Genomic DNA, 26,058 nt, shown 5'->3' on the forward strand with positions numbered 1-26,058 from the left:
ATTTTTCAAAAAGTCAGAGAAGTTCTATTTTGTAAAATATTTCCAAATAGGTTCAGATTGTGAAATTTGTTCCATTATTGCCCTTCCAACCCCAAACCTACCACCGTCTTAACCTACCTCGGCGGCGCGTCAATGGAGATGTACTAGGCCCTCACGCACTCCGACGCCGCTTTGAACACTTCGATCCCGATGAAGTTCTCGATGCTTGGAGCTCGCCAGTATAAGCTGTGTAACTGACGCTGGGAGCTCGCCGGTCACCGGTGTGAGCTTGGTGTTGTCGACGGGTCTCAAATCAACTGCACTAGCAATAAAAAAGAATATCGAAGCTGCTGGGTCTGAAGTTGGCTTGTCGAAGTTGATGGTTGCTAAAGCTCAGTGTGTCTCGCTAGAATTTGTTTGGCCGGTAAGTTCAGTTACAGCACCGCCGACATTTTTGTTCATCGCCGGTGCGGTTCATTCCGAGTCACGTGTGCTCACAGTTAAATCCTTACTTCCCTGCTATTTCGAGCTCGCCAACATTCTCGCAGTCACTGTGGTCGCGGGTCCATTTTTGGTGGCTCATTCATGCTGTCCTCTCCACTGTGCTTACCGGACGGTCATTTCATCAAGCTTGCTGCCATCATCGGCCACACCCAACTCGCGTGCTCATTGGTAAATCCTTGTATTACCGTCCTCTGTCCTCGCCAGATACCTCATCGACGCTGTTTTTGGGTTCGTCGACAATTAAACAAGAAATGAATTTAAGGGTATGGTTTTAGAGATGGTAGGTTTTAGTTGGAAGGGCAATAATGGAATAAAATTTGCAGAATCTGAACCTATTTGGAAATATTTTACAAAATAGGAAAATTTACAATTTGCAAAATCTGAACCTATTTGGAAATATTTTACAAAATAGGACTTTTTTGTCTTTTTGAAAAATTTATAGAACTTAATAGGAATTTTCCCATTGTAATGACCCTGTTGGCAGGTTCGAGACACTAGCAGGTTACCACACTAAGCGAGCTACGGGTGCACAATCCCATATCGCCTAAGTAAGAAAAAGGTAAAGTGTTTATATGTAATTGTGTCACTCCAATTGGTATGAGGCCTTTTAGGATAAAACTCAAGAGCAAAACCGTACAAACTCAGACCCAAAATGGACAATATCATACCATGTGGTAGAGTGGATCGTTACATTTTCTCTCTCCTTGGCTTCAATTTTTATTTGGGACAAGAAAATTTTAAAATAATAGTAATACCAAATGTACAAGTAAAACTGAACAAAGGGACCATAAAAAAAATATATACAGAGCAATAACGAGAAATTCCCGCGCCTCCACATATTTCAAAGAAATTCATGTCTAATGGCTTCAGTTAACAATCCCTTGCTGCAACAGTCAATGAGTGAAAACAAATTTGGATTTAGGATCAAACAATGCAATCAACATTTACAAACTCAAATGCTCCCCCAACCAGAGAGCATAAAGAATTCCTAACTTCATAACAATGCAAACCTTAACTACAGAAATTGTTGGGTCCTTGTACTACAATAAAAAGAAAATTAAACAATGAAGAAAATAATTGGGGGGGGAAAAAAAACAATTAAAATTGGAGTTGCTTACTATGAATACAAGACTCCCTGCAGATCCATGGCGGATTCTGTTTGCTTCTAATATACATGAGGTGAAACGATTTCTCATTAGGAACTCCCGTGAGATCTGACAGATGAAATTGATTGTGCTGAGACAGACGCTGTTGGGCTATTAGGATCCCGATCCCCATTGGCAATTTTTGGTTTCCCACTCAATCTTTCTATTGCTTCCTGGCAAATCTCGACAAACCAGTCGTCTTCCGGAAGTATGCTGCCAACATTAAAACTCAGCTTCAAAAAGTCGAAACTTTGATGCTACAAATATACCAAATTGCAATTCTATCGAACTTTATAAATTAAAAAATAATAATAATTTTAATTTTTCTAGCAAAGTCCAAGCAAATATAACAGTCAGATGCTACCTAGCCAGCAGCAGTGAAACAAGACTTTTTTTTAGCTTTATATGTACCTTTTATGTTGATAAATTCAAGTCCATTACAACAATAAACAGCATGAATTACAAGAAGAATTCTTCACAAAATTCCATGCCTTGATTTTACTTTAAACTTTGGTTGCTCTTGAAATTAAAATACTATAGATCTTTGGTGAATATTGCATATTGAAACACAATTCACGTGCAAATAGCCAGTGCGGGAGTACACTGGAGAGTGGAGGCAGATCTAATCTCCAGGCAAACCAATTGTATCCAAATGTATCTTCCAACAGCAGCATAACACGTATTGATAGATATGTTTTAATCTTGGAAGCCCATAAATTTGGATCTTTAATGATTTTTATTAATTCTGTAGAATTTCTTAATTGGTCGTGAATTTTACATTGACGTCACAAGTCAATGTCTTGTCAGCAAGAGAATCTTACTATTTTTATTCTCCACCACTTTTATGTTAAAAATTGAACAATGAAAAATCATACTAATTGGACTTTTAAAAATGGGCTGTTTATGCTGCAAAGAGTTCAGATGACTATGATATAATGGCATTCGATAAATCTCAATACTAATCATGTATGGTATATAGTATATGATTCTTTGAAAAAACAACAAAATTCTAGTCTATGATGTCTATCTGATAAAGCATTTGACCCAACATAAACATGTCTCAAAATAAACATGAACATGTTTGAAAAGCATATGACACACCAATAGGCCTGTGGCCTAGCGGTACCAGGCCCCTACTTTCCAAAGGGAGGTCAAGAGTTCGAACCTCAGTGGAGGCATGTGTGTTTGAGTACCAACTAGGAAAAAAAAAAAAAAAAAAAAAGCATATGACACCCTAGGTTAAAAACATAATTCTAACTTCCTAAAACTCCCTCATAATTAACTATGGTTATATCAAAAGACCACATCTTTCTTCTTGTGTCATGCAAACTCTCTCATCTCCTCTCTTTTTCTCAAAATAAAACCATATATATTCTTCAACACTAGCCTCTGCCACCATCAATTCTCTTTTCGACCCAACCATCACCTCTGCTACCTCTCCAATCATTGATCACATAAGCCTGAACAAGATCCACTAGCATCATCGGGGATATAATATTAAACAACAATTTAGTTCTAACCTACATAAAACAAAAAAAAAACTAAGTGAAATGTCCCAAACTCTTGATTAACAATCTAAAATTATATATTAGGTATTATGATTTCTGAGAAGTAAATCTACGGGAAAGGGGTGCTTTCAGCAGTTTAGAAGCTGAAGTCTAACTTATCAAAAAAAAAAAAAACAGAAGCTGAAGTCTTGAACAATGATTGGAAGTGCCGTAAATGAAGTCAGTCAAATTGGTGGCCTAACATACAATGGTGTCTAAATCCGTAAAGCCTGTGATTTTTAACAAGACTGACATAAGACCCCACAATGAGTTCATAGCTAATAATATCACTACATAATAGCGTAATGTGATTGTAACGGACGATATGTACGACCAATGCAAAAATATGATTACTCAATGGAAATCATTGATGTAGACTTAATGCTCTATGCTCCCATCATTCTCACACATGTAACAGTTCCGCTGTACAGGCCCCTAATCACACCAATACATCTAACTGATCATCCTTTCGGTTCTAAAATCCTATCATTGTATCATGTGTTTTTGTAAGTCAATACATAAGTCTTATGAAAGGATGTTATTTATACAGTTACATGGCATCAAAAGGTCATCCATGTATCGAAGGTTTGCGACTAGCCTAAAACGGATACAATTGAAAGCTGATAGCAATCAATTATCTGTCTACACATATATATAGTATAGGAAGTTACATGTCCACTATAACATAGTGTCTCCCCAATCCCCATCCCACATCAATATTTGTCATCAGAAGAACAGAAGCCCACTAAATAAGAAGAAAAGTTTAGTGAACTGAGTCTCTGCAGTTAAGAATACATGCCATAATCCAAGAATACTTAAAAGGCCTTTGTAATGCAGATGTGTCCAGTCTAACAGTCACTATTTACAAAGCTTGGCACAAAAATCTATTAGGATGTTTAGACCAACAATACAGCCATAATTTCAAACAAAGCAGACTGTTAATCAGAAGGGGCTTTGGTAGATGATTAAGAATACCAACAGGGTGGATATAATTTTTAAACACAAGTCAAAGTTCATTTCTGTAATCAGGATCCACTTTTCAAGTCAATTCAATAGAATCAGTGTGTGAATCATTTACCTCACTTACACAGGCATAAAGCTACTTTTACTCCTATTAAAAACGACTTGGTATCACCAACTCATTGGATTTCCAACTACGATATCTTCAGTTTTATTAAAGCAGGAGGTTAGAAACTAAAACAGAGAACTCACATATACAAGCTAAAAAATAAAAAATAACAATAATAAATAAATAAATAAATAATAGCATGGCGCCCAAAGTTAAATACAGTACTTGAAAGAACCAACACACCTATACGCATCCATTCCTGTCGCAGCAAATGCTGCAACTGCTTTAGATATGATCTCCTTGACAGCTCGATGCAAATTCCGAGATAGGTACCGCCCTTGGGAAGCAAAGCAGATGACAAACTGCATATCCAAATAAAACTGCACAAGATTCAACAAGTAGACAGAAGATCAGTTTCAACTAACTGCGCAATAAAGAGTGCAGGTAAAATAATGAATGCCAACCCTACAAACCTGTTGAATACCAAGAGGACCTAAAGGCCTTGGTCCTTCCTCAATGTCATCCCAAAAACTTTGGTCTTCCGAGAGCCATAAGATGACAGTTTCTGTGAGTCTCATCAACAGCAATGTGGCAAATCTTTCCCTGCCTACGAACATATCTGCAGCAAAACTGGCCATCCTGTTGAGTTTGGCATAAAGTTCCTGACAACAACAGAAAAAAAGAAAAATAAAGTTAAGTTACAATATAAGCTAATAAAATAGATATAGAAAATTAAACTAAAATAAATTCCAACACAGAATTTGAAACAAAAACTTAATATTGAATAAAGCATAAAAGTTTTTTGATTTTTGTTTTTTTGGAACCATAAAGAACTTCTACAAATATCTTGATCACATAAAATTCAAAAGTCTCCAATCCAGCTACCTGAAATTGGCAGCAGAACTCATTATCGGCATGACAGAATGAGTCCTTTATGATATTTTTTTTTTCTGGGAAGCATAAAGAACTAGGGGGAAAAAAAATTGAACTTAGGCATGATTTCCACCCCCCACCACAATTTAGTCAGTACTAAAGCACTGTTTCCTATACAAACACTGGTTTTAGAAAGAAAAAAAGTTTACCAACAATTCCCTTAATTGTCGCACACCTTAGCCAAACATGGAAAGAACAAAAGGAAGGAAATAAATATAACACAGAATAACAATGCCCATAGTAGTAAAACCGTACATATATCTCTAAATTAGTCAGTCAATGTAACATATGACTAGCAATAAAACAAGGAAAATCATACCCATGCATGTGCCTTGTAATGCGTGAGAGAATCTAGATCAATGTTTTCACTTAAGAGGAATGAGTTATCCTATTAATCAAGCAGAAATTGTGAAGTTGTCCTATTAAATATTGTGGTCAAACTACCAGACTAGTAAATGTGAATCAACTGCTACAATAGGCAGACACTGAGCTTTCGAATTGCTTAATCTAGAATTAGAAAGTTTGTGGCAATTAGAAAAAAATTGTATACCAATAAAAAATGACTAATAACTATACAATTGAGAGGTAAGGAAGACAGAAAAAGCAGAATTGCCTAGAAATACCTGGAATATTGAAGAAGGGAACCATTCTATTTCATCCATATTACCATCCATGTTAATGTACATGTCTGCACTAAGATGGCTATCACCATCCTCGGTAAAAATAAGATCTAAAGCATGTTGTCGACAAAAACTATCTTTTAATCGGTCAACCGAGCTGACAAGACGCCTTCTCCATTCTCTTTGCTCAGGATGACGGTTTTGCCGATCTGCAGGTTTTCTACGAGTATCATCCTTGTAATTAGCCTGATTCAATTGGGAGAGCTTCATGGTTGCACGTGGCAGTAGTTCATCTGCTAATAGGGATGCATTTGCGAGCAATGCAAGTTGTTGGGCTTCCGTCTCAGCCATTCGAACAATTTTATTTCCAGAACCTTCATAGTTTGCTTCTTCTTCCATGGAACCCGGCAACGCTTTTATGAGCATGTTAACATACGAATTAAATACCTGGAACAAACCTTCCAAGGTTTTACCTCCCAACTGCATACTAAGGAGTGGTCCCACATCTTCAAAGAAATCCTGCAAGGGCAATAAAAAATATACAGCAATATGAACATGAGGAATAGATCACTATCATTGATAAAGAATCATATCTAAGCAGATTCTATTGAATCTCAACTAACATTCAACTGTCAAGATGAACACATTCAAGATGCTCAAATAAGCAGAATATGATCCTAAGAAGTAAGAACCAAAAACACCCAGGTAATCTGTTTTTAGCAAGAAAAACCAATTTGAGAACTAATTGTTGAGAATCTTGTCTAACTTACGTTTTAGTATGCTATGACAGAGTGCACAAGATATTAATAAAACCAAGTCAGAAAGAGTATACACAATGCCGGCCGGAGCCTTAGGCAACTTAGGCGGTTGCCTAAGGCCCAGCCAATAAAAAGGCCCCAAATTTTTTATATTCTTATATTATAACCTTGCCAAAATTTATATTTCATTAATTCCTTCTATCATTAGACTCCAGCCAAAAAAAATGTCCCAAAACATTATAAGTGGCCTCCCAAAATTTTTTATTTCCTCGTAGTATTATTAGACTCCATTTAATAGTGCCCTTCCTTTTATAATTAGACTATAGCCAATAGAAAGGCCCAATTTTTTTTTTTTTATACTTTCTTACCTTATAACCTCCCTAAAATTTTTATTTTCTTCTATTATTATACCCCCATTTAATAGTAGGTACAAAAAATTTCTATCCATGTTTTTTTCTTTTCTTTTCTTTTTTCTCGTCTATCATTATCATTACACTAACAGTAATATATAATTAACCCTAGTGGATATTCTCTTTTAACCTTTATCTTTATTTATTTTTCCTTATTCCACACATATATTCAAAAAAAAGTATTTAAAAGTTAAAATCATTAGATGATGATAGTTTGAGAAAATAATGTCTTAAAAAAATTTTACAAATGGAAACAAACATTTCAAATTGAAATGTTAAATTACATTATAAAAAAATATATAGATTCTTTTCCAGATGCATGAATTGCTTACATAATATTATTGACCATACCTATCACTTCTGCTCATATCTAAGATTAGTTATGTAACGAGAAAACTTGAATAAACTGGCTATAAAACTTGAATACAAGGATGATTTTTAAATAAACATTGTTAACTATTATTTGATATTAAAAATATTATATATTAAAAGATTATTTTTATATTTTTCGCCTAAGGCATCAAATAATATTGAGCCGCCCCTGACCCCTGTACACACCAATAAAAAAAAAAGAAAAGAAGTTTTCAACCTAATTTATACCAAGAGACCGAGAACAATTCATAGCAAACTGAAATGTGATGCGTACACCAAAATATTATGCATGCATTGCTTACATAATATTATTTGACCATACCTATCACTTTTGCCGATATCTAAGATTAGTTATGTAACGAGAAAACTTGAATGAATTGGCAATATTATTTATAAAAAAAATAATTCTATAAAACTTGAATACAAGGATGATTCCTAAATAAACATTGCTAACTATTATTTGATATTAAAAGATTATTTTTATATTTTTCGCCCAAGGCCTCAAATGATATTGAGCCGCTGAGTATACACCAAGAAAAAAACATAGTTTTCAACCTAATTTATACTAAGAGACCGAGAACAATTCATAGCAAAATGAAATGTGATTGATGAGTACGTGGGAAATGATAGTACACCTAAAGATCAGACTGAGATATCACAAAGAGAGAGGAATTTTGTATGCCATCAACTAACCTCTTACAGAACCGCGATCAAAACCAAGTCTTAATTCAGACACATTTATAGGATCAATTATATGAATCAAATAATGAAATGCCAGATTTGACATCATTTTGCAACTACCACTTCCCATATTGTCCATTATATATCAAATGATGCTAAATTTTTGGTAAGCCAGTTAGTGGTGAAAGCAGGGTCGCATCCACTCCTCCTCAGTCAAAACCCTCATCTAAGTTCTTTTTTGAAAGAAAATTCCAAAGTTCATGAAAATGTTACACACTTACATATTGTATCTGTTTCTTACAACTGACATTTTTCTTATTAAGAAAAAGAGTCATGTTTTTAGGTGTCATTGTATACAAACTATTTCAGCTGTGTTAAAAAAATAATAATAATAATAATAATAAAAGAAGGTTCCAGGGTGTGGGAACACATGTTCATGGTGTATGTTGACAAATTTTAAAGCTTGTTGGAGGTTTCTGGGTCTGAATTGAAGAGTCAAAGCACAGTGCAGTACAATAGAAGTGTCCATGCAAAATGGAAACTAGTTCATTAATTAGAAATAAAGCTAGCAAATTCAGTAAAGAGGTTTAGAGGTTTGAATTTGGTGTACCACTTACATATTGTATCTGTTTCTTACAACTAACATTTTTCTTATTAAGAAAAACAGTCATGTTTTTAGGTGTCATTGTATACAAACTATTTCAGCTATGTGTTAAAAATAAAAAAGAAGGTTCCAGGGTGTGGGAACACATGTTCATGGCGTATGTTGACAAATTGTAAAGCTTGCTGGAGGCTTCTGGGCCTGACTTGAAGAGTCAAAGCACAGTGCAGTACAATCGAAGTGTCCATGCAAAATGGAAACTAGTTCATTAAGATAGATTAGAAATAAAGCTTAGCTAAGAGGTTCAAATTTGGTGTACCCCCCACCCACCCAAAACAACACAGAGTATAGCAACATTTTCATCACCACTTTATTGGGGGAAAAAAATTTATTGTCTTCATTCAGAACATATCCAGATATCCTTAAGCAACACAGACTAAAAAAATAAGTCAATCAATATTTGTAAAGATGGTGCACAAAATATGTGCGCAATAGCTAAGTTATTCACCTGGACCATTGAATTGAAGCGATGAGCACTACTTGAAAGTTTATGGTGATTTGTCGTTGTGTTGCCAAGAGATGTACTTGAAGGCCTGCCAGATTGACGTGTAACATGTGGGGGATATGTAAGTTCCCAATCATCAGCGGCTGCCATAGCAGCAGTACTCTCTTCAATTCGTTTTAAATTAGCATCTAGTGCTTGTTCAACACTAGGTCTAAAGAGTTTCAGTAGCACAGGACATAGTGCCAATCCACGAGCTTCCAGCAATGAACAATGACCTAATGCTATTTGAACACATTCTGCAGCTGCCCTTAAACCTCCAGCAGCTGCAGATGAAGCTAATGCATGTCTTTTAACAAGAAGTGCAAAAGCCTCAGTTTGCTTAGTAGCCCACATCACAAGCTCAGAAGTATAAGCTGGCTCCTTGCCAAAAATGGCCAATGAATCACTGGCTGCTTGAGCAATGGCAGAGAACACTAGCTGTGAAAGGGCAGCAGTATATGCTCCTCCATATGACGTACTTGACGGACGAAGACATTGCATGTTATACTGATATCTTAGGTAATGTGCATTGAGTAGCAAACTATGAGCACGGGGGCCATCTCCAAGCTTTTTAAGAGCTAAAATAGCTGCACGAAGCTCACCACCACGTGTAGAAGGTTGGCAAGCAGCTTCAGCAAGCTGATCCGCTAATTTTTGCCTCCGTTCACTAATAGCTGTCTCAAGTGACACGAGTACAGCTGGACTCAACCTTTTCTTTTCTTTTGCTTCAGAAGCTACTCTTTCTCCATCATCAAGGGCTACCAAAGCTTCAGCCACTCTCCTCTCGGCTAATAAAACATCCAGGAGATCGGGGAACTCTATTAATTGTTTCTCCAGGTCTGAAGGTTCTTTGTCTTCATAGTTGGATAAACTATTTGCAGTAGGACCATCAGAAACAGTGCTAGATAATAAATCAATGTGAACTCCCTCAGCTAGACCATGAATTAAAGTTGACTGAGTAGATAGAAGGTTTCTGATTGACAAAAGTTCGCCCTCTAAATCTGATATCTCTTTCGCTGTGCTGGAAAAAGAGGGGGAAAAGAGAAGGAAAGAAAGAAACAGATTATACAGGATCCAGGATGTACTCAATAAGTAATCAATCACAAATATAAAAATGAACTCCTAAAAGGGAACCCAAATATAGATTGATAATACAGGTAAAAAGGAGCTAGTTAATCTCATCTTTTATATATAAAAAAGAGAACATAAGAAGCTGTGATCATGTCATCGTTATATGTAGTTGGATGGCTTGAGTTATAGAACTACATTCATTTTTAAATTAATGTGTGTGTGTGTGTGTGTGAGAGAGAGAGAGAGATGCATCACCTCCCACTCCCAGAACCAAAAAAAAAAAAAAAGAAGAAAAAAAGAAGAAGGGAAAAACAACAAGTTTCTGTCTGTTCTCTTAAGTCTTACTCGGGAAATCAAAATACCATATTCAGTGAGCTTTGTAATAGGTCCAAAGCTTAAAAAATATTTTTGTGATCTAGGAAAAGTGTTAGTAGTAATTGGTTGATCCACTAATTTCCTAACATATTTCTTTTTCTTTTCTTTTTTTACTTTTTTACATTAGCCCAATCAAGTTTCAGAACAACAACATTCCCCTTCACTTCATGATAGAAACAAAAAATTTCTAGATATTTTCTTTCAAAGAAGTAATTGTGCAAGCACATCTGCAATCCAGATAAAATCAAGTTTCTATTTTAACAATAACGTCAAGGCATATTAGTTCCTTCTTTCCAAATGATAAGCATGCCCACCAAACTCCGCACTATGACCAGCTATTTTAAAAATTCAACAACCTCCTGAAAACTCTCCACCCACCTCCCGTTTTTTCTTTTTTGGAATTTAGCTCTAGAATTTGCAAAAGTGAATTCATCTACAGAAGACTGGTTCACAAACTCATAAGATTATACTAAGGCAAGTATGAATTCAAACAGAAAAAGATTGGTTCACAAATAGATGCTCACCGTACGGCATAAATAAGAACATGGATTATCTTGGCATGAGGACTATTGAAGATTTAATGGAGGAATCAGTGGAGGAAAAACTTTCAGTAAGATTTGGTGTTACTAGAGGAATCAATGGAGAAAATTCCTCCTTTTTCCTATTTTCTAATTCTTTCCATTCTCATAATTTCTTCTCCTATATAAAGGAGCCTCCACCATTGTATTGTACATTAATTGAGAGGGTATTATAAAAGTGATGTAACCCTTTGGGCCCTTTGTGCCATGGATGTAGGCTCTAGTGGCTGAACCACGTAATATATGTGGTTTCTTGTTTTATTTATCTATTCGCTTCCGTTTTATGTTTTGTATCAGAGCCTAATTTCTCTTCCTAGGTTTGGACCCCTATTTTGGGGTATTCCCTTAGCATCTAAAATGTTGCTAAAGGTTTCTCGGTGCTATTTATGACTCGTTTGGGCTGCAGGTTTGTTCAGCAATAATGTTATTCGCCTTTGCCGTGTCTCTGGCAGTTTTTATCAACTTGTTTGGGCCACCGATGTGTTTGGTAGCATTGTCCTCACCTTTGCCATGTCTCCCACAGTTTTTTGTTGATTTGGTTGGGTTGCCGGTGTGTTCGGTAGCATTTCTTCATTTTGTGCCGTGTCTCCAGCAGTTTTTATCGACTTGTTTGGGTTACCGGTGTGTTCGGTAGCATTGGTCTTCGTATTCTCTCTTCATTACTCACAATTGTTGTTACTCGTCATCTCAATGGCAAGTTAGACATTCATGCTCTAACTTGATGGGGAGTATTGAAGATTTAATGGAGGAATCAATGGAGGAAAATCTTTCAGTAAGATTTGGGGTTACTAGAGGAATCAATGGAGAAAATTCCTCCTTTTTCCTATTTTCTAATTCTTTCCATTCTCAGAATTTCTTTTCCTATATAAAGGAGCCTCCACCATTGTATTGTATATGAATTAAGAGAGTATTATAAAGTGATGTAGCCCTTTGGGCTCTTTGTGCCTTGAATGTAGGCCCTAGTGGTTGAACCATGTAATATATGTGTTTTCTTCTTGTTTTATTTATCTATTTGCTTCCATTTTATGCTTTTCAACAAGGACTCACCGAATGAAGGCTGCATAATTGGCATACACACTTCTACGCATTTCCTCGGCAGAAGCTTTCTTTAAATCCATAAGATAGGAGCATAATTGCCTGATTTCCTGAAAGTCAAAGCACACATATATTTTAGAAGTTTCAAATATCATTGTAAAAGTTTTTTGTTTCCTGAAATATGGCATAAGTGCATCATGTAAGCTGAAGAAAACTTGAAAGCAACTCGACTAAACAAAGACTTTTCCCAACAATTATACATTGACTACACGAATCCTCTTCTGTTATTCCGCTTTATCTAAGGTCGTAACATCAATCAAGCCAAATGTTACCATATCATTCATACTGTCTCAATCTATATTAGTTTTCGCCTTCCCTTCCTCTAGCATAATCCTCATTGTGGATCATATCATTCTTCCTCATTGGAGCAGTTACTAGCCTTTTGCTACACACATGGTGCAGGTTTAATCGATTATCTCATTTCATTATTCCAATTTTAGAGAACATTGAAAAAACGTAGCACAAAACTTTCAGGAAAAGAGACAATGAGCATCCATCCCAATTCCCACATTCCCACCTTGTAAATTTTTTTTTAGTGGAGGGGAACGGTAGAGTCCATTATGTATCTAATAACCTATAAAAATAGATGTCATCAACTGCTGGGTTAAAAGTATATCCTAGATTTCCTGTGTATTTTCCATATCATGCATGTTTCCACCCTTTATAGGTTACCTGATTAACCAACCACGTAGTCATGCACCCTCCCCACTTTAAAAGAAAATTTTGTGCCTGGGAAACATCAACTATCCCGGGCAATTTGTCTTTTTTCACCACCAAACTCAAGATTCGCCTAAAATTAGTTACAACAAAAACTAGAATGAAAGGGTTACCATAAGAGGTGATGACAGAAAAAATGAAATGAAATAGTAGAGCATGTGTCTTAATCTATAACTTATATATAATCTGCATCACAAGCTATTAGTTGGCAAGAAATGAGACAGGGAAACACTTAGAATTTGCTAGCGTATATGATGTAGCTACAGCAAATATCTTCTTTTTTTTTTCTTTTTTTTTTTTTTTTTTTTGATAAGTAGCTATAGCAAATATCTTTTTTAAGAAATGAAAAGAACATTTGATCACTTATAAGAGTGGCACAAACAAGATACAAATCGACTATTGCTTATATAGAAGAGGAGAATGGAGTACATGTAAAGATTGTAATGTAATCCCAGGAGGAAGTTTGACAAACCAACAAAGACTATTAGCATTAGACCTCTTGGTCAAAGAATCAAAAAGTCAAAACGTAATGAAAAGACTTCAACACACATAAAGTGGAAAGACTTGAAATGTAATAAAGGGATGACTTTTAGAGAAAAAATACTACAAGAAACCCAATGGGATTGGAAGGAAATATATATATAACTTGTGGTCCAAAATGGTGGGTTGTATTAGGAATGTAGCAAAAGAAACTCTAGGAGAAACTACACAAAAGAAATTATTATAAAAGAAATATGGTGGTGGAATGATGAAATACAAGAAGCAATAAAAAAAATAAAAAGTAAAAAGAATAGAGTTTTACATAATAAGAAACAAGAGGATTTAGAGAAATAAAAAAAAAAAAAAAAAAATTTAAATATGAAGTTAAAAAGATGGTAGCCAAAGCTTAACAAAAAGCACTAAATAACGTGTATGAAAAATCAAAAACAAAAGAGGGTGAAATAGCTATTTACAAATTGGCAAAGAATTTTTTTTTTTATAAGTACAAAGTGGCAAAGAATAGAGAGAGGTTGACGAGGGACATGAATCAAGTTAGGTGTATTAAAAAGAAAAAAGAAAAAAAGAGAGAAAACAATATTAGTTAAAGACAAAGATTTATGAGAAAGATGAAAAAATTACTTTCAATAATTACTAAATGGGGAATATACTACATAAGAAATTGTAAGTAACGAACCGTACATAGGAATGACAAATAAATTAATAATAAGGAGGTAGAGGACATACTTAAAAAGATGGGTAATTAAAACACTGTTGGACCGGATAACATATCTATAGAGGCTTGGAGAATTTTATTGAAGATAGGCATTGAATAGTTAAAAGAGAAGAAAGGATGCCAAGGGACGGGAGGAAATGTACTATAGTACCAATTTATAAAAATAAAGGGGATATACAAAACTGTGAAAATTCTAAAGGAATTAAATTATTGAGTCATATAATGAAATTGGGGAAAAGAATAATAAAGTAAAGACTAAGGAAATAAACAGCAATATTTGATAACCAATTTAAATTTATGCCACGTAGCTTCACAATGGAAGCCATATACTTAATAAGATAACTTATAGGAGTAAACAAAAATACTTGGTAAGGTTTTCATAGATTTAGAGAAGGCATGTGATAGTGTGCCAAGGAACATATTTTGATGGGCTTTACAAAAAACAAAAACAAAAAAGGTACCTATAAAACTTATAAATCTTAATTAATCTTAGGGTAAAGTGCAGAAAACCCCCCTGCGCTGTGTCCAAATTTGCAAATAACCCTCCTGCAGTATTTTTTGTGCATAAAACCCCTTTAACTCTCACATTTAGTTGCAAAATGCCCCATTGCCTTGACTATTTTTTATTAAATGACCATAGTACCCTTTTTTATTGTATTACACTTGACCTATTTTTCCTGTTGAAATAAATTATGAAAAAAAAATTCATAGTATATTGACGAAATATTCTCCATTAAATTTGCATAATTTTGTCTTTAATTTTGAAATTAATTATTTAAATAAAAATCTTAATTAGAAAATTTTGAAATAATTTCAGTAACTTCTTATTTTTTCATGAATATATTGCATAAAAAAGAAGATATTTTTTATTTACGTAATTTATTAATTTTTCATGAATATTGTATAAAAAAGGTATTTTTTTACGCTAATTTTTTTTTCAAAGTGAGTATAATAAGTTTTATTATAATAAGTTAATCATTTTAGAAAATGGTAGCTACTAATCTATTTATTATTTTCCATTTTTATGATAAATTGATACTAATTTTAAAATTAAGGTAAATGGTATAATTAATTTTTGAATAAGAGAAAATATAATAAAAAATAAGTTAATAAGAAATGAAAATTTTAATAAGAAAGGGTAAAATAGTCTTTTGTAATGGCTTGGTCCTTAATTTCAAGAAATTAATAGTTCAGTGGGGCAATCTTTAGTTTGGGGGTTATTTGCAAACGGACAATAGTTCAGGGGAGTTTTTTGGACTTTACCCTTAATCTTATTTAGGATATGTATGGTAAGATATTGACTAGAATCTACACTACACGCGAGAAAACTAGTGACTTTCCTATAAAGGTGGGATTAGACCAAGGTCCGTTGTTGAGTCCATACCTATTTGCAATAATACTAGACGAAATAATAAAAGATATTCAAGAAAACATCCAACGGCGTACGTTATTTTTGGGTGACATATAGTTTTAATAGATACTTCTAAGAAGGCCTTGGCAACAAAATTAGAAATATGGAGAAATGCATTAGAATCAAGGGGCCTAAGAATTAGTAAAACTAAAACGGAATATATGGCATGTAATTAAGATAAAGTAGAAGACAATGACAATATACATGTTACACTTCAAGACCAAAGAGTTACTCAAAAGAACTATTTATGTTGGCTATGATCAATATAACAAAAAGATGGGGAAATAGATGGTGATGTAGTAAGTAGGATTGGAGTCGAGTGGACAAATGGAGGCAAGCTAGTTGTATACTTTGTGACAAACGATACAGAGTTATTAGGCTACCAATATTGTATGGAGCAGAGTGTTGGGCTTTGAAATAGACACAAATATAATGCATTAATGTAGTTGAAATGAGAATTACATTGGATGTTAGGAATCACTAGAAAAGATAAGATAAATAATGAAAGGGGAGCATTAGGTATAGCGCCTATAAATGATAAAATTAGGAAAAGTAGACTTTAGTGGTATGGTTATATTCAATGCAGACCCAATGATGCAGCTATTAAAAGAGGAAGAGTTGTTTGTTTAGAAGGTAAGCAACAAAGAGGCTAACCAAAGCCTACGCACGACGAAGTAATAAAAACAACTTTAAAAACTTAAATTTAAGAGAAGACATGATGTATAATAGGAAAGAATGGAAAAAGAAGATTCATTTGCTACGATTTTTATGCACACACGTATAGAAGGATATTTATTTTAAAATTTTCTTGAGGAAAATAATTTTGTCATCTATCATGAGTTCTTCACGTGGGAACTCAAGGAATACAAGATGTATGTATGCTTTCAATAAGCAGCAATTATACCAACTATTATACCAGACGGAGGCATTTATTTCTCTTAATTAATTGAACATTTATTATAACAGATAGACTCTCAACTCCAAATGAAGAAAGATATAAAAACCCTACAAATCTCACGTCTAGCCCGTGAATGCACTTGATATAGGTGTGTCTTTGCAGGAGTGGAGATATATCATATATATAGTTCACCACTGTGCTCTTCAGCTAAGCAAAATGTAAGCATTCCCACAAATGCTAGGAGTGTCCGTGTGGTTGAGAGAAATAGATGTGAAGAACTCAGATGCAGTCCAACTGGCACAAGTACTTTGTGCATTTAGAATAATCCATGTAACATATTTTCTCTCATAAAATAGCATGTCAATCGTAAATAAATTTGATTGGATCAATGCCCAAAGTTATATACAACATCAACAACTATTAGACAGCAATTTGTCACGTCCTCCTCTTTTTTTCCTTTTTTTGGAAAATTAAATTTGATAAATATAACTTTTTAGTGACGTGTCAAAAAGGATTTTATGTGATAAAACCATAATTTTATTATTTATACCCCTTAATAGGATATATAACCAAATATATATATATATAAATATAACCAAATCCTAAATTGATTTGAGGTGCAGCATATAATGTTAATGGTAGCAAATGAGGCCAAACTTTTTCAGTATTAAACTATTTTGAACAATTAGTCGCAGTACTACTTAGCATTTAAGCATAATTCAAGTCCCTCGTGCTCTATCAAATCTCAATTCCCTCACAGAATAAGTGATATTCACAAGCAAAACAATTGTAGATACAATCAACAAGTAAAGATCTCTAAACACTGTAATACTAATAATATATGCTTGAATAGAGAAATGATCACACGTAAATTGATTTGAAATTGGTGCAATAAAATAAAATTAGGGCAATCCTATCCCAACCTTCTCATTCAAGGAGTGACACGTGGACTGCACATAGCCGTCGGCGTCGAAATTATCGGACCTGAATAGGTTGAGATTTTCCTCGAGCTTCGTGCCGGTGTCCTTGGCGTTGCCCTTCGCTGGCGTGCCTGAGAGTGACCTTGACCGAGAAGTCTTCGCCGAAGCCATTGGCTGGTTGAAACTTGTTTCTCCTTTCAGATCCGATTAAACGTACCGAAGTTTAGGGCTTGAATGACAACAATTGAAGCAAATTTCTGGTTTCAACACGCATCAAATGGCTTACAACTGAGGCTGAAAATCGAGCATGAGATCGTTCGTTCGATTACGAATCAGTGTTGTGTTGGTTGAATAGTGAGAGAAATAGAGGGTTTGGTGGCTCGCCAGCCTGACCGACTCCGTCTCTCTCTCTCTGTAGTTTCTCTCTCTAGTTTCTCTCTCCTGTCGTTGAAGTGGTTTTGACAGAAGAAAAGGGAGGCTTCAATTTAAAATTCCACAGCTGTAATTTAAAGAAAATAATTTCTGACATTTTTTTTTTTTCCACATATGTAATTTAAGGAAAAATAATTTCTGACTTATTTTTCCCCTTCCGTTGGCAATAATAATTTCTGCCTTCTGAACACTCACGGAGTCTAATTTAATAGTAGTAACATAATAAGATACACTCAAAAAAAAAAAGTTTGACAAATCTCTAGTTGAATTTCATAATTTTCTTGAAGACCATGCATATAGTTGATGAATTAATTTTGGTTATGATGATATCAACTTCAATTATGATTAATTTACTTTATCTTTTAAATCAAGTGATATCTTCTCATTATTTTCATATGAGAGTTAACCCTAGTATAATGGATATATATATATATAAAAGTAATTAGTGTATTCTAAATATATTTTATCTAATTGTACAATCCAATTGTAGAATTTGTAAATGAATCAAGTCAAGAATTCAAACATGTTATTTTAGTATATTTCATTATCCAGCAATTTTCGACAAGTTATTTCACAGATGAATTTGACATCAACTCCGACCTAGACTTTGGCCTAATACCAAAAAATATATATATATATATTTTCCGTTGGTGCTTACTATCTAGATTTCTATTAGAGCATCTCTAATGCAAAAATATTATATTTCCATGCCAAATTTATATTTTGAGAGGAATTATAATGTCAAAATGTTATATTTTTGCAATTCTGCTGTAACGATTACATATTTTGAGAGCCTATTATAGAGCTTTATTTTTATTTTAGCAACTTTTGACAATCTTAAAATATGAGAGGTCTTTTGAGATAACCTATTTTCTTCCGTTTGCTATATTTTGAGTTTTAGAAACTATTTGACAGCTGTTATATTTAAGAATATATTTGAAAATTTTAAATATAAAAAGTCTTTTGAGAGACTATTAAAGTGTCACACTTTCATCCACCTTCTATATTTTGAATTTGAGAGTCCATTTGAAATGCTCTTAATTATATGTGTATGACAACAAGTATGGATTGGACTCCATGTCATGGACTAACCAATTTATACCCCTTGAGAGAGATCAATTATGATAAACACCTGAAGAAGTAGGAAATAATGACAAATCATTGTACCATAAATAAGGTCAGCTTTCACTTGAAAGAGAATATCTAGCTGGCATATTGCTATAAAAATTTGGAATGAGAATGTGGTAATAGTCAAAGCATGGTCAAAAGTGTCTATAGACAACAATTTATCGGTGAAAGTGCAAACAATTCCCAATAATTTATAGGGTATTTGGTGCACTTTGTGCCAACTTCCTCTGCCTTTGAAGCTATAACTTCCAAATTATTATTATCTGCAAGCCTTGTTAGTTTGACTCTTGCTTCTTTTGCTCCTTCCAAAATTCCACTAAAGTTTTCTTCTTCTTGTGCGTGTGTGATTTTAAATATGGAGTTTTGAAGAAAAATGGAATATGATAAGATAAGATCAACTAAAATGATGGGAATTTCTCAAATAAATGATCGATGAATTACCTGCATAACACTTTATTGTGCATGATGGAACAGGTCATTTACATGAATCAGCTTAAAATATATACACAGCACAGTCGATAATGCTTCCAAAAAACAGCAATAACAAATACATTTTCGGTCCAGAGACTGTTGTTAATGCCTACAGATATTTGATTTCATCATCAGCAGACAGCAAAAGAATCTGATTCCTTCCCTTTGATAAACTATTATGCCAGAAACTGACAATGAGCCAACTAGCGAACTAAATTCAGCACATGAGCATCTGTATATTTCAACTCTGCGGCTTGTCATCAACTCAACTGCATAAGGAGCACCAAAGTCGCTTTCTTCAACCAAGGAGAGCTAGGTTGACGATTTAAAGTCTCCGCATGAACAGCACAGTATGACACTTAACCAGTTCATAGAGCCAGCTTTGGGGTTTCAATCTGCTTTTAGCCTCCGGGATAGTTCAACTAGTAACTATTTTCTTCTCTGACAAAAATTTTCCACCAGGACTGCACACTTTCACCAATTATCTAACTTCAACTCGTTTCATGGTCACTCTTTTCGCTTTTGATTCTCCATGATTGAGAAACCAGCAGCTCATGAACTTTGCTCTTCAGCTGCAAAGCATAAACAAAAGGTCTAAATTTGATACAGAACTTGTTCTTCTAAGTTTTTCATTTTATGATTTAATAAGAAGAAACCATGTTTCAAGAAGAGCGTCTAAGTGGCCCTGAATATTCCTTGGATCACTGAACAGATGGATAGAATTTCATCATTAGTAATAAAGACATCTATTTCCAAAGCAGTTCCAAAATTTTAATTAGACATTTCATAGGAAAAACCAACCTAGGGAATTTTAAATTATTTTTTTAAAAAGAACATTTCACAGTGCCTCCAAAATTTTATTCATGGTCCATGAAAATTTCATTAAAAAATGAAAAGAAAAAACATTAAGGATTTACCTAAATAATTGGCTGTGGATAACAACTACATAAATCATAAGATCAGCTCCCAGTTACGCAAGTAACATCATGAAACAGATGGGACGTATGTCAAAGTGTGAACCCTCCCCCACACACCCATTCAATATATATTAAAAAAAAAAAAAAAAAAAAAAAAAAAGAAGTAATAATTGGTCTCCCCTGAAATCTTTTACCAGACTTTGACCAGATTGGGCATTTTCCATCATAATGTTTGTGATAATAGTTGATAATTTGTATCACAAATGACACAGAAGCAATAATCTCAACAAAGTTAGTCAAAGAACACCTGCACTTAACTGTAACAGCTACAAGTCATGAGCACATTAACATGCATTATTCACATTAGTGTAGTACATTTACTATTACTGAGTACTGTAGCATTGTGTAGTTCATGTTAAAGTGACAACATTTTCACATTATAATTAGGGTTATTGGTAGGGTTTATTTTTTCTTTTTCTATTTCTCTTGAAGTTATAACATATTATTGACCTCATTCAACTTTGAAAGCTAGAACATAAAGGATGTTGGTGACTGAAGATCTAATTAAGGCCAAAGATATAAAACAATAACCTCGTTTAGCCCAGTTTCATTCTTCACCGAGACACGGATGGATCCATCAGGTCCCATTTTTCGGTACCTTGCCAGCTCCAGATCATCAGCATCACCATCCTCTGTAATGAATACTACAGGAGATCCATGCAAGAGATCACATTTGGAGACTACATCAAGCCAAAGATGCTCACTGAACCTTCCTTTTATTTCTTTGTATATGATGAACTGCAAAATCCATTATCAGCAACCCAAAGAGATCATTTCCTAAGAAAAAATCAGAGAGGGGCATGGGAAGGCAATAGATCTAAATGCAGCATTTTCCAACAGCAAAAATAATCACAAAGATTAAGAAAATATGCATTTCTTCGTCTCCAAATGAGATGCACATTATTTGGAACATGGGTTGTGGGAAAAAATAAAGAAAATGAAATCTCTGTAACTTTAACCACTAGATTTGCAAGCGAAGAAAGAAAGATCCTGGAAGCTTCAGAGAGCCCATCTAGCTCAAACCTGCTAGAACATCCCTACATACCATTTCTTTTCCTACATCTTCTTCGCAGTCATAGAGCCCATAATGTTCAATTCCGTGCAATGAAATTAATTCCACAGGAAATTTTGTCCTAACCAAAGGCCATAATATATAATTCAGATCTTTACCAGTGTGCTTCCTTCCATGTTGGGAGTAAGGCAGAAAGAGCTTAGAGAATTTTCATCTTGAAGAACATAAAGAATGGCCTACTTTAGAATAGATGAACAAATAAACAATTCTTATTCCATCAAATAGACTACCAGTTTTGTTAATGAGGTTCATATATAAATAGGCAAGTTGTTACAGCAAAATTACAAAAACATGGACAATGACAAGGTGATGATAGATTCAGACAGACAGAATAATCCGCACGCTTCTCATTTCAAGTTAACTAAAGCATAATGACACCAGTTGGTTCGCAGCATGGGGTTAAAGAGTTTACCATTTGTTGATTTTTCAAATAGCTCTGTGGTGTGGTGGGATGGGGGGTTGTGGGGTTGAGGAAAAAAAATAAAGCTAAATTAATTGTCAATGGTAGCCATAGCATGATAGCAAAAACAATGAAAATGTTAAGTAAATTCAATCTCATTGTCCTATATCTTATTTTTTAATCAAATCTTCTCCTTTTCACGTAGTATCGAAGAGCTCCTTATCTTTCTTTTTTTCATGCTGTCTGTATCAGAAATCACTTGTGTTGATTTTTGACATAAATGAAAGATTAATTTTCAATAATTCTGGAATGAAGCAAGGTCCAGACATAAAATGTTAATTGTATGTGTCAATGGAACTTCAGTGACCTAACCAACAAAGGATAACTCTAAACATCATCTAGTTAATCATTTGAAAATATGAAAACAAATAATACCTGGTCAGAAGGTGAGGTCCCACATTCTCCAGAGAGGTCATGAACATATAGTATGGCAGTTGGCAAATGCGACAGGACAGCAAGCGTTAACTTTTCCAAATTATTCCTGTCCTCTGCAGGTTACGAGGGGAAAGAAGCATGATATAAACCAAAGAGATAGACCTAAATCTTAATCCATCATCAAAGTAAGACATTTGATACAAAAAATGTGATCACAATCAGTCAAGTTATGCAGAAACATGCAGCCATGAATTTGGCTCTATTCAATTAACTAAAGTAAAAACTTTCCAGCCAATCCATATTCTCCGAAGAAATATCCCTGAATATATATATATATATATATATATATATATATATATATTCCTTTCTCTTTCCCCTCAATTAAGAAATTGGAACATTTTAATTACCCTGGAATTTTGAAGGCCAAAATTAACCATCAAAAGAGATCTACGGAAAAAAAAAGCAAGAATGTTTTTTCTTTTTTATCAAATGTGATGTGAGCATAATGTGGATATTTCATTTATGGAATGTACAAAAGCAATTTTTAAGATTTTTTTTTTTTTTTTTAATCCAGAATGATGATGCAATGGGGCTTTGTTATGACATGTAGGAAACTACTTCCCCTCCACCCCCACAAAAAAGGCCGGAAAACAGATTCGGATTCCATTGTGGAAGTGAAATTCTGCTTATAAATTTTGCTTGTGCAGCACACTCTTTTTCTCATGGGAAACATAGATGTTCCCAAAATAAGTTACATTTTTTGTTTACAAATGTCTGCTTTCCAAATCCACACCAGAGTTCTCATTAGTCTTCTTAGTACCACAGCAAAACAGATCTCATCAAATTCATTGATCTGGGTGTTCCTCTAAACATATAACTTTAGAAAATCACCACAAAAATTACAGCATAAACTGTATCAAAACAATGATCCAGAAATAAAAAACACATCTGGACAAATGACTTTAATTCTAGAATTATGAAGTTTGGCAGGGTAAGAATAACAGAAGCAGATTGACCATTTCTTGAGAGGTGACCTAAACATGTCCATGATAAGAATCATAAGATAAGTCACACAGCTGCACGTAATGGCTGCCACTCTCACATTCCGCGTGTGAATCAATGGACTTAGAGAGAATACACTCATAACTTGTGGATCCAAATCTTACAATCTGCGCTCTCAGATTTTTAAGACTTCCAACTTGCAGGGACAGAGTCGGCATAGGCTCGGGGGGAGCAGCTGCCCCCCTGGCCTGGCCCCGCCATTTTTTTCTTACTTTTATGTACATATATTTGTGAAATTTTACAAAATGCTCCACTAAAAAATTTCACTTTCTAAAAATATCTCTAATCTTTTTCTTTCTTTTCTCTTTTACTCTTCAAATTCCATTGATTCCCTTGAAAAATTACATTCCCCTTCTTCAATCAAACACTAGTTTTTTTTTTTGATAAGTAAAATGAATTAAAAGGCGTTCAAAAGGGGAACGCGTCCCAAGCTATACAAAAATAGAACCTATGATCTCAAGGAACCCAAAAAGTCCACAAGGTCCTCAATAGAGGAAAAATCTCTCCCCCATCCCCAATAAAAAAGAGTACAAATAATAGAAAATTTCAACACCCCAATGGAGGATTCCTTCCCATCAAAAGATCTTCTATTCCGCTCTTTCCAAATGCTCCACCAAACACAAAAAGGGGTTACCCTCCAGAAGACTCTCGCTTGAGCCCCCACCCATTGGCCCCTCCAGATATCCAGCAAGCCCCGAGATGTCCGAGGCATGACCCAATGAATACCAAACAGATCAAAAATGAGACTCCAACAATCATGAGCCACAAGACAATGCAGCAGAAGATGATCCACTGACTCCCCATTCAATTTACAAAAACAACATCGATTAACAATAATATGTCTTCGCTTCCTCAAGTTATTCAAAGTCAAAATCTTACTCCAAGCTGCAGTCTACACAAAAAAAGCCACCCTAAGAGGTGCCTTGGACAACCACACCGTCTTCCACGGGAAGGAAACGCCTAAAAACCAGAGAGGCACACAAAAAAAGACCGGACCTGGAACATCCCCTGAGAGGAAGGCACCCAAATCAGGGAGTCAACACCAGTGCCCTCCACCTCCTGTCTGTACAAGAGAGCCAACAAGCCAATGACATCATCCAACTCCCAATCCTGAAAAGATCGCCGGAATCGCACATCCCAAGATAACCTCCCGCTATCAAGACGATAGCAATTGGCAACCATAGCATGTTTGTCAACAGCAATCCTGTACAGCCTTGGAAACAAAAGAGCCAAAGGCCTATCCTCGCACCAAGGATCCTCCCAAAACCAGACAAATCTTCCATCCCAAACTCTAAATCTAACATGTTTGGAAAACTCGTCCCATCCTTTTCCAATGGCCCTCCACACCCCTACTCCGCTAGCATACCTGACTGGCCTAGCTGACCAACCCCCTCTCCTCCCCAAAACAACAAGAAATAACCCTTCTCCATAATCTATATCTTTCACTGCCAAATCTCCAAAGCCACTTACTAAGGAGAGCACTGTTAAACGAAGCCAATCCCCTAATCCCAAGCCCGCCCAACTGAAATGGCCTGCAGACCTGCTCCCTTCAAAGTTCTCTCATTTTTCTTTTATTTTTTTGTTTATTTCTCTTTTAAAAATTCTTCTTTTTGCACTCATGTACGATGTATGCGCTGAAACCTCTTTTTCTTTTTCTCTCCTCTAATTCCTTTTTCTTTTCTCTTTTTTTTTTTTTTTTTTTTTTTTACTGCAAGTTCTATGAACTTAGGTTGCGTTTAGTAACGAGAAACGTTTCTTGTTTTCTGTTGTCAACTTCTAAAAAGGCAAAACAAAAACAAAAATCGCGTTCAATAAAATATTTTTGTTTTTCTATAACAGAAAACGTTTTCAATTTTTGTGAAGAAAAGAGGAAACATCAAAATGATGTTTTTTATGTTTTCGACACTGTAGCGCAGAAGCGTTTTCAGTTTTCACTAATGTTACTGTACATGCACTATTCAGTTCAAATAAAATTCATATTATTTGTGTTATATACTAAGTTGCATATTAAATGTTAATAAAAATATATATTTTTAATATAGAATATATTAAATATTGTATATTATTTTTTATTTGATAAAAATATATTAAATAATAATGTAAATTATTTTTTGTGACAAAATAATTTTTGAAATAAAATATAATGTTATTAAATTATTAAGCAGTAGATATTTTATATTATTTTATATCATATCTATATTATATTATATGTAAATATTAAATTATAATTAATTTACAATATTATAACACAATATATATTTTATTCATAATAAAATTTCATATACTAAATATATTATATATCACATAATAAATGTATACATCATGCATATACATGTATTTATATACATAATTGGTGGGAATGTTTTTGCCTTGGTATATCTAATTTTGTACTTATGACGTATTGGGTATTTTTAAGATTTATAATTTTAAATTAGATTTTCTAAATTTATGGCTTTTTGATATTAATGGAAGCAAGTGTCGTGCCTGAGTGATTGGGTTACTTCCTGTGTCCGAAAGTTCGTGTTCAAGTCATTTACCCTCCCCCTCACCCTCCTCTCTAATCACTAACTCCAAAAATTCTTGCCATGAAAAAAATAAAAAATTTAAAGAATATTATGTACATTTTGTAACAAATATGTT

At 34.3% G+C, this 26,058-nt stretch overlaps 2 protein-coding genes across 4 annotated transcripts in view; both read right to left on the bottom strand.

Annotated features, from left to right (window-relative positions):
• Positions 1–1,284: 1,284 nt before the first annotated feature.
• On the bottom strand, positions 1,285–17,925 carry LOC132276391 (exocyst complex component EXO84B-like). Of its 2 annotated transcripts, XR_009470879.1 has the most exons (8): positions 17,445–17,925; positions 12,235–12,332; positions 9,128–10,184; positions 5,801–6,316; positions 4,718–4,906; positions 4,488–4,624; positions 1,602–1,841; positions 1,285–1,367 (listed from the first exon to the last, which is right to left on the bottom strand). XR_009470879.1 is itself a non-coding variant. In XM_059777799.1 (7 exons), exons 1-7 carry the CDS (start codon positions 17,610–17,612, stop codon positions 1,679–1,681), a joined length of 2,328 nt encoding a protein of 775 aa, XP_059633782.1. In that variant the 5' UTR covers positions 17,613–17,925; the 3' UTR covers positions 1,381–1,678. The 2 variants fall into 2 exon arrangements, 1 of the variants encoding a protein (XP_059633782.1); XM_059777799.1 differs by lacking the exon at positions 1,285–1,367 and having other exon boundaries at positions 1,381–1,841.
• Positions 17,926–19,427: 1,502 nt separating this feature from the next.
• Positions 19,428–26,058, bottom strand: part of LOC132276393 (nucleolar GTP-binding protein 1) — a 33,979-nt gene continuing 27,348 nt past the window's right edge. For both annotated transcript variants that reach the window (XM_059777801.1, XM_059777800.1), the window contains 3 exons: positions 22,357–22,469; positions 20,981–21,187; positions 19,428–20,044 (listed from right to left, as the gene is read on the bottom strand). In XM_059777801.1, coding sequence (XP_059633784.1) covers positions 19,964–20,044; positions 20,981–21,187; positions 22,357–22,469 — 401 coding nt within the window. In that variant the 3' untranslated portion in view covers positions 19,428–19,963. The remainder of the gene's footprint in view (positions 20,045–20,980; positions 21,188–22,356; positions 22,470–26,058) is intronic.

The sequence above is a fragment of the Cornus florida genome, unplaced genomic scaffold, assembly GCF_030987335.1.
Source record: "Cornus florida cultivar Cherokee Brave unplaced genomic scaffold, ASM3098733v1 CherokeeBrave_3.0.0_Hap2_Chr10, whole genome shotgun sequence".
NCBI classification, from domain to species: domain Eukaryota; kingdom Viridiplantae; phylum Streptophyta; class Magnoliopsida; order Cornales; family Cornaceae; genus Cornus; species Cornus florida.